This window comes from Mirounga angustirostris, unplaced genomic scaffold (genome assembly GCF_029215605.1).
Source record: "Mirounga angustirostris isolate CCGP_5_RB_7025 unplaced genomic scaffold, mMirAng1.0.hap1 SCAF_6, whole genome shotgun sequence".
NCBI lineage: Eukaryota > Metazoa > Chordata > Mammalia > Carnivora > Phocidae > Mirounga > Mirounga angustirostris.
Window position 1 is genome coordinate 129,338,505 of NW_026991714.1, and position 12,005 is coordinate 129,350,509.

Below are 12,005 nucleotides of genomic sequence, written 5' to 3' on the forward strand. Positions count from 1 at the left end.
TAACTGCTCTCCAAGAGCAAAAGGTAGGAGTATCTGTGATTACTGCCCATCAGTTTTAATCATCTTTCTTCTTTCCCATAAATAGATCTTCAGTAACAATAACTAAGCTCAATTCAAGAAGAGAAAAGATACGGTATACGTGAAAAGTCCATGGTAATTTTACAATCAACATCAACCAAAAAAACAACCAGAAACAAACCAAAGAATCTTTTTTGGTTCTTTTCTTTGAGGGTGGGCATGGTCAGAGATACATTTGGAATTATTAATTTGGGGGATAGAGGGAAGGATTTTAATCCAAAAAAATCTTGAAAAATTACCTGGTAGGGAATGCAGAATCATAAGCAAAGCTGAGCAGTTCCTGAGGGTAGCCAATAGAAACTAATCTCTCCACAGTTAGCTCAAAGCCAAGGGACTCATACTCCGGGGACTTGTACACTGTACAAAGAAGAGGTTCTCATTATAATAACAGTCACTGAAAATAAGGACAAATGAGTGAATTTCTACTCTTTCCCAACTCTTCCCTCTTCCTAAATATGCCATTTTCTTCTCGTCCCTCAAACTCCATGTTTTGTAGTGCCCCAAATAGCCACAGAACTCAACTGTTAGTCTGTGGAAACAGGAGCAAGAGCAACAAGAATTATCAGACATTTCAGAATAATTCTTTCATTTCTAGGAAAACTTAACATTTTTCCCTTTATCTGTTCTTTCATGCCCACAATCTCAAGGCAGAAAAAGGAACTATGCACAGCTGTGATATTAACCAGGTAGAGAGGTCTATATATGTTGAAGGCTTCACTGATGTGTACAATTGGTGTAGGAATCCTTCAAAATGAGCTTTTAAAAAAACCCCAATTTTTACAATCCCTATTTGGCTTGGTAGTTGCTTTATACTCCTTCTCCAATCAGCATATAATTCTATTTATCAGGATTAACTTGTTTTCTTATCAGCACTAACAATAATATAAAGCCATCAAATTTGCATTTTAAGTTATTGCTGCAATATCAACCATAAAAAGACATGTCTGGGACAATTAGGAAAATCTGGATGTGTACCGGGAATTAGATATTAAAGAATTATGACTGGGGGTAGGGAGAGGGAGAATTGGAGGAAGGTGATCAAAAGGTACAAACTTCAGTTATAAGATAAATAAGTACTAGGGATGTAATGGACAATATGAGGACTTTAGCTAACACCACTCAGGAATGTTAAGAGAGTAAATCCTAAGAGTTCTCATCACAAGGAGAAAAAAAAATTTTTTCCCTTTATTCTTTCTTTTCTTTTTATTTTACGTATATCAAAAGATGGATGTTAGCCGAAGCTATTATGGTAATCATTTTCCAATATATGTAAATCAAACCACCATGCTGTATGCCTTATTTTTTTGTATGCCTTAAACTTATACAGTGATATATGTCAATTATTTCTGAATAAAACTGGAAATACACATTTAAAAAAGAATTAGGACTCATTTTATGAGATGTGATTATAGAAGGATGGGTATATGCAAGTGTATGTATAAAATATATATATATCCTTACCTACCAAAAAAGCCTACTGAGTTTGTTACAGGTGAAATAAAATGGATTTTTTAATATGGGGGTTTCTTTCTACTATTATGTATCTTTGAAATATTCTGTAATAAAAAAACTTTTTAGAATCATCACTGCAGTTCAGCATAAAGAAAATGTTGCTCCTTTAAATAGGTTTCCTCCAAATGCAATATTTAGGTAAGCATCTTTCATTCAGTCTCTAGGAGTGGGTGAGCTGTATTAAAAAGACAAATAAAAAATAAAAAGACCTTCAATCTTGCTAAATGCCAAATGAGGCAAAAAAAATCCATTCATTTTTATCTCACAATAATGCAGTTGTTGTTGTTGTTATTATATTACTGTTCTTCTATCCACAATTAATAGTCTATGGCTCAAACTGATTTTTCACTGCAATTAGTCTGCCAACCCAAATTAGTGCTAATATGTTAATGAGTACTATTCAACTTTTCCTTGCCAAAAGCCATCTTTTAGAATATTTCTGGAACTACATAAAAGAAACCAATAATACTGGTCACCTCCACAGAAGGGACCTGAGTAGCTAAGAGATGGGGAAGGAAGTATACTTTCGTGTATCTTCTGTACTTTTACAACTTGTAACATATTAATGTATATATCTGTTATTTTTAAATTAAGTTGTAATGTTAAAAAAGCAGGGTGAGCTTTCAGAATCTTTTAATAAATATTTGTCGTATTTAAAAAGCCTAAAATTTTTAAGGCCCTTTAGGAGAATGAGGCGCTTGAGTCTCATCTCCTCAGAACAACGCCAAAAGTAGCTGTCATTTCTTTGTCATCTCAGGGGTAAAAATAATCTAATGCTAATGCTACACTAATATTCTCAAAACCAGCTATATATTTTCTCTGTTCAATTCCATACCCATCATCACCCTCTCCCACCAAAAAAAAAAACCCCAAACAAACAAACAAAAAAACCCCTTTTGGAATCCAAGAGTGTGGAATTCTTAAATCTAAATGATGTACACTGTGGTAAAGGAAGTGCTTGTATGTTCATACATACTAAAAGAATAAGAGCTGGTGTATTATAATAAAACCAGGAAAGTAGTATTGACTGGTGTCGATCTGAATTATTCTGAGAATATAAAATAATCTCTCTCACCCAACACTGTGCTTCCACTTCAACTGAGAGTAAATCTCTTTTAACAAAATTTCCATAAAACAAAAACTTTCTCAATCCTAACAAAGACCCACTTATTTCAAACAATATTTAATGAAATAAAATTCCAGTATAGTTAAACAATTTGGATAATCCACTGACATTCATTCTTACAGGATTTGGCCCATACAAAATATTCTCAATTATTAATTTTTTTCAGAAGAATAATTTGCTGGATACACCTTAAGAATGGGAGTAAAAAAACCCAAACAAACCTTAATCAGCCCCACCCAAGCTCACCCCTAAATGAGCCATTTTCCCTAGTTAGAGATCAGGTAATTACAGTGATGGAGTAATGGTGATTAAAACCTGTGTTTTTGAGAAATTTTGGATTGAACCCCAAATCTAATCCCCATTTTGCCAGCACAAACCCTAAAACAGCAGAAAATAAAACACTATACACTTGCCACATTTATCTTTATTCCAGGACAGAACTTCCCAAGTGTTCAACTGAAGTGACTTTCTAAATTCCACCTACAGAAATAAATACTTTAAATTTCTTTTTACCCAAAGAGTTTAGGGTACTTTCTAAAAATACAATGTATTTTCCCCATGTGCTGACCTGAAGTTACATAGCAAGTACAAATGTAAACTTAAACCAGAATTTAGGGCTCCCTGAGTCTCATCCAAAGCTCTTTGTGGAGGGATATACTACCACTGTTAAAAATGAATGTCTAGATTACATAGGCCACCAAAACTTAAGCCTAGGTGTGGAAACACACTACCCTCCCTCCAGTTTCTTTCACCTAGTCCAAAATAAACTGCTCTAGTCACAGGTGGGAATGGATTTAGCAAAGAGAGTTCAAGTTCCACTTTGACAACACGATCTATTTCACTAAGCTCTATATTAATCAGTTAGACCTACAAGCTATTGACATTTTCTCATAAGCTTCCCGGATAATCATTTCAGTAACACGCATTCCCAGGTCATTAAGTCATCCGCTAGAGCACTATACAGTACAAGCAGGGCTGGAGAAGCAGAACCGTAGCTGCACAGATCGCAAGTTTAGATGTTTTGTTCTAAGTGTCTCTTGGGAATAAACTGAATAGTCACACTTTGTTCTGACCTGGTAGCAAAAATGACTAGTCCCAAAGCCTACAAAGATCACCATTCCTTGAAAAATAAATAAATAAAAGCAAAATTCCTTTTTTTAATTACCAGGCCCTTCAAAGTCAGCCTTGATACCTGTGGGGAACCATATGCATCACCTCCGACTGTATGGCTCTAGGCCTCTCCACAGCTGCAAAGGCTCTAATTTCAATTTCTCTTGCAAAACTGGCAAGTAAATGATAACTTCAAGCTCAATTCTTACAACTGACTTTCCAAAACACAGCCAAAATAGGTTCAGAGTAAGCATAACCTCACACATTCACTGCTTATTTCTTCTTCAAAAAAGTCCTCAGGCCTAACCTAATTTACCCAATGTTCAAAGACAAAGGAAGAAGTTATTTCAAGGGCCAGAGTCCAAAAAAGAGGAGTGCTTCAGCCACCAGAGCAGTACACGGTGTTCTCGGGTTACGTAACTAGACTATAAAGAGAACCACCAAAGCTTTGAAAGCTGAAGCTACTGAGAGCACTTAAAGATATTCTTTACTCCATAATCTGTAAGGAAAACAGTTCTCCAAAAAATATCAACTATGTGTTGTGGGGATGAAAGTTACAGGCTCTGTTTTGAGAAATGTTGTGCATACAAGATAGAACCTATGTTAGAGGAGACCGTCTCTGAAATGAGCCAGAATCTTTCTGCAGGGAAGTCTAAAATTCTCATGCACTTGTTACCTTTGCCACCAAGACACACTGTGTATAGTAGTTTATAGATTTTAGAAAAAGGAAGGGCAAACCTCTACAGAGGTTCCAGCCTAGCAGAGTGTTGCTGCCAAAATGAGAACTCACATGAGGCAGATGCAGATGCAGAGTGTCACTCCAGTCTTGAAGGAGTTACACTGGCTCTCCTGTTAAAAAACAAAACAAAGCAACAAAACAAAACAAAAACAAAAACAAAAACTGGTTTTAAAACTGTTGCGATGGGCTGGAACAGAGAGACACCATTTGGATATTGGTATTTACAGGAGTTACTGCCCTCCTATTTAGAAGCCTCTGACCATCACTAAAATTCGTCTAAATGGCCATAACAAAACAAGGGTATTGAAGATAAGCCTAAGTGTTGTGCATTATTTAAATATTCTGACACCCTGAGCCTGGAATACAAGCCAAGTCTGATCCTGAAATATTAAGTTAAAAGATAAACAGAAAAATAAATTTATTTTGTCTTAGTTTATTTTCTCTAGCACATTTCAGGTTTATATGACAGAAACTGAATGTAGCTGGTAAACAATATTTAAAATTGAACTACAGTAAGTGAAACAGGCTAAATAAGGATACGAGAATAAACCAGAGCAGTCTCATCTTGCTGTTAAGCACCCATGTTCCTAACTACCTAATTTTCTACCCTTCCAACACCTAAATTTGTAATCTTGTTACAGACAAGAACCAACTTCACGCTGCTAAAAATCTAACCAGATGTCTAAATGTGGAATAGAAGCAAAACTTTATTTTGATTCTATCAGTGGTATTTGCCCTCAGTAAGCAGGGTCTTACTATTATAGTCAGAGAAACTACCTAGTCTAGTAAAATAACTGACTTGAAGATACATATAAGGTATTGACACTTTTAAGATATGCACTATGTTTAACTTTATAGGGAGTCATTTTCCCTAGAGACATTTAGGTTTTTAAAAACATATGGTTTGACTCCTCAAACTTTTTTGTGAAAGATGGCATTAAATAAAAGAGCAAAAATGATCAAATATAATATCTAAAAGTCCTAAAACATTACAACTAGGAAAAACCACCACCACCAATCATTATGAAAAACAAATATCCAACCCAACCACCCAAGAATAGCTTGTTTTTATGCTGTGAATGTGATTAACATCAACCTTCTCTATTTAGGTTATGCAATGTTGGTTCTCTGAGACTAGAACCAGAAAAGGCAAACTGATTCACATTTTCATTAAGGAGATTTTATTTATTTATTTATTTATTTATTTATTTATTTATTTATTTTTTTTAAAGATTTTATTTATTTATTTGACAGAGAGAGACACAGCGAGAGAGGGAACACAAGCAGGGGGAGTGGGAGAGGGAGAAGCAGGCTCCCCGCAGAGCAGGGAGCCCGATGTGGGACTCGATCCCGGGACCCTGGGATCATGACCTGAGCCGAAGGCAGACGCTTAACGACTGAGCCACCCAGGTGCCCTTCATTAAGGAGATTTTAAATAAAACTTTACAATTCTCATATAAGCAGCAGAGGACTTTTCCCACTTTTCAAAACTATTTGAAAACCCTAACACAATAACACATAGTAAAAACTTCTATCTCTAATCCAAGAGATCACAAATGATCCTAAAAAGATATTGAGGATTTCTAAAAATGATCTTAATTTTAATTTACTTAAAATACAAAAGCTAGATGCCATGCAACACTTTTAGTAATATAAAATAAAACCAACTCCCAAATAGTTTAAGAATGTAAATAAATAAATAAGGGGAATTTGGAAGACTGCCAATTTCAGTTCACTGCAAAAGCAAAATTAAATGGTAAGCAAGAGATTTGTTTAAAAAATTATTACTATTTTAAAATAAAATGAAAAAACATACAATGTTATATTAGTGTCAGGTGCACAACAGATATATTACGCAGTGCTCACCATGATACATGTAGTTTCCATTCAGAAAGTACGGTTTTCGATTCAAAACAGAAAAACTGAAAATTTGAGACAACTTTAAAAATCCTCCTTAACCAAAGGAGCTGCCTGTAATTTTAAAATTCAAACAGCTATTATGTAATTTTTTTCACCAAAATAAGAACAGATCATCACACTCAAATGCTTTTACTAAAACAAAAGCGCCTGTACTAAAGTTACAGTAAAGTAACAAACACTTGGATGCCTACTGTGTACCAGCTACTAGATGCTAAGAACAAAAAACAACCATGGTCAGTGGCTTGAAGGAGCTCAAAGGGTACTACAGGGATATACAATTAGATATTTATAATAAATTTTAGAGGATCAATTCCATAATGTGACTAGAGAGATACAGAGGAACAGAAAAAGGGCCAATTAACCCAGCCCAGGAAATCTTCTTAAAAACTATGTATGATTTATTCAACCTTAAACAGATAGTTCATTTTTATAGCCAATATCTCAAGGTACTTTAAAGTTCACCAGACAGACTTTCTGAGATTCAGATTCAGGTAATATGTTCCAAACATCTCTATCAGTGTCCAATTATTATGCAAAATGGGCTAAGCATTGGTGCATGTCTTACCTAAAGGGGGAAGTAGCTACTTAGCTACTCATACTCAGCTACCCTATGGGAACTAGAGCCAAATGTTGCCAATTGTGTGGTAACAGCCAGCCTAAATTTTTACTTCTAGCTCTCAATTTTTTTTAATTAATTAATTTATTTTTTATTCTTATGTTAATCCCCATACATTACATCATTAGTTTTAGATGAAGTGTTCCATGATTCATTGTTTGTGCATAACACCCAGTGCTCCATGCACAACGTGCCCTCCTCAGTACCCACCACCAGGCCAACCCATCCTCCCACTCCCCTCCCCTCTAGAAACCTGTTTGTTTTTCAGAGTCCATCGTCTCTCATGGTTCGTCTACCCCTCCGATTTCCCCCGCTTCATTCTTCCCCTCCCGCTACCTTCTTCTTCTTCTTCTTTTTTTCTTAACATATATTGCATTATTTGTTTCAGAGGTACAGATCTGAGATTCAACAGTCTTGCACAATTCACAGCACTTACCAGAGCACATACCCTCCCCAGTGTCTATCACCCAGTCACCCCATCCCTCCCACCCCACCCCCCACTCCAACAACACTCAGTTTGTTTCCTGCGATTAAGAATTCCTCATATCAGTGAGATCATATGATACATGTCTTTCTCTGTTTGACTTATTTCACTCAACATAATACCCTCCAGTTCCATCCACGTCGTTGCAAATGGCAAGATCTCATTCCTTTTGAATGCTGCATAATATTCCATTGTATACATATACCACATCTTCTTTATCCATTCATCTGTCGATGGACATCTTGGCTCTTTCCACAGTTTAGCTATTGTGGACATTGCTGCTATAAACATCGGGGTGCACGTACCCCTTCGGATCCCTACTTTTGTATCTTTGGGGTAAATACCCAGTAGTCTAGCTCTCAATTTTTAACTCAATTTAAAAAACCAACAAACTCTATTTGAGCCAACTATCGTCTGTGGTCTGAACTGGGTCCGTGGGCCACCAGTGTGCAAAGTCTAGCGTAGACTTTAGGTCATATACTTCCACATAAGTTTTCCCACCTAATTAAAATGTTTTGACTATCCTCCTCAGAGTCTCAAAGTAAACAGAATTTACGTACTTACTGAATTGTAAATCCAGATGGAAGTAAATTAATTCTTCAATAACCACAGAGTATCCTAGATAATCCTGTTATTCTATTCATCTCAAAGAAAAATTGAGAAGGTGGATAAAAAAAAACTTAGGAAATAAAGGAATCTTTATGCACTTAATGTGGTCCCCTACCACAGTGCCATAACAATTAGGACAGAACAACTGTAATTACCTGAATTTGATTCCTTTGTATGACTGTCAAACCAAACAAATGTTCCCAAAGATTGAAAGAATAAGAATCACCTCATGATCTGCCTAGGTAACCCCCACTATTAGAGTTCCCTGACCTAGCAGGATTTTATACACAGGGTTTAACCTTAAATCTTCATTATACAGCTTGACTCCAGGATAAAGCAAACATTCAGAGAATGTATATGCAGAAAAAAGATGATGGATCAAAAGTAATTATTATGTTACTCTTTTTAAATTAAAAAATTTTTTTTAAAGATTTATTATTTGAGAGAGAGAAAGGGTGCCCGTGCACAAACAGGGGGAGGGGCAGAGGGAGAGAGAATCTCCAGCAGACTCCATGCTGAGCCCATTGTGGGGCTCAATCTCACCACCCTGAGATCAAGACCTGAGCCATAATCAAGAGTTGGATCTTAACCGACTGAGTCACCCAGGCGCCCCTTAAATTTTTAAAAAATTTTAATTCCAATGTAGTTGATGTTAAGACTTTTTTTTTTTTAAGATTTTTATTTATTTATTTGACAGAGAGAGACACAGGTAGAGAGGGAACACAAGCAGGGGGAGTGGGAGAGGGAGAAGCAGGCTTCCCACAGAGCAGGGAGCCCGATGTGGGGCTCGATCCCAGGACCCTGGGATGATGACCTGAGCCAAAGGCAAATGCTTAACGACTGAGCCACCCAGGTACCCCTGATGTTAAGACTTTTTTTTTTTTTTTAAAGATTTATTTATTTATTTGAGAGAGCGAGAATGAGAGAGAGTACATGAGAGGGGGGAGGGTCAGAGGGAGAAGCAGGCTCCTCGCTGAGCAGGGAGCCCGATGCAGGACTCGATCCCGGGACTCCAGGATCATGACCTGAGCCGAAGGCAGTCGCTTAACCAACTGAGCCACCCAGGTGTCCCTGGGTGATCTTTTAACTACTGCTTAAATATCCTTCCCACTTAGAGGGCAATGCCATACTAGAACTGTCTTTTATCAGCAGTTATAATAAGAGCCTTCCAAATTAAGTATTGCTCAGAAATTTTTTAACTATATTAATGCTGTCAATTTTACAGTCTTTTTTTTTTTAAGATTTTATTTATTTGAGAGAGAGTTAGGGAGAGACAGCACAACCAGGGGGGTAGAAAGAGCACAAGCGGGGGGTGGAGAGAGGGAGAAGCAGGCTCCTCACTGAGCAGGGAGCCCAATGTGGGGCTCCATCCTAAGACCCCAGGATCATGACCTAAGCCGAAGGCAGACACTTAACTGACTGAGTCACCCAGGCGCCCCAATCTTACAGTCTTGATGAGAAAATCGTTCTGCCAAAAGCACTGCTCTTTTGGTATGAAAGTACTGATTAGTATTATCATATATTAATACTCGTAGGAAATCAAAGTTAACACGTAAGGTGATATGTTGGGCCAAAGAAAACAAGAGTGTAAACATGGGAGAAGAATTTTAAACTGGGCATGCCATCAACAATAGCTTTAAAAAAAATAGGCTTAGTTCAGTTAAACAAAACAAACTAATAAAGAAGGCAAAGTATTTTTACCTAAGGCTCAGTAAATTTATTCCAAAATAATTTCTAAGTTCTCTCTCTCTAAAAGACAACTACACCAAAACAGAACAAACAAAAAAACAATTGTGAAATGAAAATAATCAAGCTACATTATGAGATGTGACATAAAATAATGCCTTTTATTTTCCCCACCCCCTCCCCAAATAATGTCTTTTAAAAGCAAACATAACAGAACTTACTCATCCAACTGAGCTTTCTCCCATTCAAAATAATCACTCCCCAAGTCAATATATATTTATTCCAATAATGCAAACATTACTCAGAACAAGTTTAAAATTCTTTCAAAATTACTTTCAGAGTCTATAGCACATTGTTCTAGATATCCTCCCTGGTAGCACATTTTTCGTGAACAGATGATGAATTTAATTTAAAGGGAAGAAAAACAAGGCACCTGGCTCACTCAGTCCGTAGAGCATGCAATTCTTAATCTTAGGGTTGTGAGTTCGAATCCCACACTGAGCATGGAGCCTACTTAAAAAAACAAACAAACAAAAATCATTCCAAAATAAAGGGGGGAAAAGTTATTCAGAGCAACGAGTTAATAAAAGGGCAAATCAAAGTGGATTAAAAAACAGGTGACTACTTAATGAAGCAGGTTTTCTTGTCTTTATAAACTGGTTATGAAAACAATTCCAAAAGAATTCCTAAAATGTCCAAGAAATGACAGCAAAAGGGCACCTGGCTAGCTCAGTCGGTACAGCATGAGAACTCTTGATCTCAGGGTTGTGAGTTCAAGTCCCACGCTAGGTGTAAAGATTACTTAAAAATAAAATCTTAAAAAAGAAAGAAAGAAGAGAAAGAGAAATGACAGCAATACTGGAGTAAGTTTTCCCTAATAAGGTGACTATATGAAGGATATCTATTTGGAAGCATATTTTATTACAGGCTTTCTTTTATAAATAGTCTCTTGACCCATGTTATATGTGTTTAATTTTGCAAGGCACCTCAAATCCCTTTTGGAGATTTACATAAAAGTATATTTTATTGCTTTACGGTCAATACTATAAATAAAGAACCCTCCAGTTACGCAAACCCATTCAATCATAGGCTCTATAGAGTTCAGCTTATTCTGAATGGATCCTTGATACTAATCACTGATTGTACTCTAGTACTAAATTATCAATTTTCATCTTCACAATTCTTCTTTCTGAGTTGAGGACAAACATAGTGGAACTTACTCATCCAAATGAGCTTTCTCCCATTCAAAATAATCACTCCCTGAGGCATTATGCCTTGCACAATACATACTGGTTAGATTTTTATTTTGTTTGTGGGTGTTTTGTCATTTATTTTTATTAATAATTTTATCAACCACAATCCTAGTTTTTTCTTTTTGGAAAGGGATCATTTGTTTTGGGAGGTGTTTCTTCTTTTTATCGATTACCCTAGTTTCTCTGTTCAAACACTCAACTTATCCCCTTACTCTATTGTTTCAGAAAAACAAACAAAAACCCAGTTTAAAAGTCCCTTTAGAAAAAAAAAAGATCACTAAGAGGGATAATGAACACATTTACTTATCAAATGACAATTATTTTTATATTCTTTTAATCTTCTACTTCATACATTTGATCCATTCACAAAGTGATAAATCCCCCAAGAATAAGTCAGAGGATATAAACGGGTTAATAATTTTCAATGACTTAGAGGTGCTCATTCCCTAACACAAAAATCTCTTGTATAGAGACAATCTGGGAGAATGTAGAGTAAGGTAATGTACAAGTTCTACTACATTTTTCTAGAAGGATGCCCTGAGTACTCTCTCATAATGTGGGACAATGAGAATTTCTCTGGCTTTTCTGAGATAGGTTATCTTCCTTAGTTTATACCAAAAACTTTTCAGGAAACTTTAACAGACACTGTTGTCACACTAAGAACTTCAACAGATATATCCAGTTTATACACTAGCCACAGTTAAGTTCCATTCGGCTAATGTTCCATATTAAATTAATTCATTACTGTTACAAGGAGCCTCAACTTTCTTTAAAAAGAAATGCTGAAGCACAACACAAACGTTTACATTGTCATATATTTTATTTTTAAGAAGTGCCATCTGGTGCATATATGGTCAAATGATTTTTTACAA

The 12,005-nt window shown here is 36.1% G+C and overlaps 1 protein-coding gene across 5 annotated transcripts in view; it reads right to left on the reverse strand.

Moving 5' to 3' along the window:
• NT5C2 (5'-nucleotidase, cytosolic II) overlaps positions 1–12,005 on the reverse strand; it is a 93,280-nt gene that overhangs the window by 20,934 nt on the left and 60,341 nt on the right. For all 5 annotated transcript variants that reach the window (XM_064595229.1, XM_064595228.1, XM_045878736.3 and 2 more), the window contains one exon: positions 318–435. In XM_064595229.1, the coding sequence (XP_064451299.1) occupies positions 318–435 (118 nt within the window). The remainder of the gene's footprint in view (positions 1–317; positions 436–12,005) is intronic.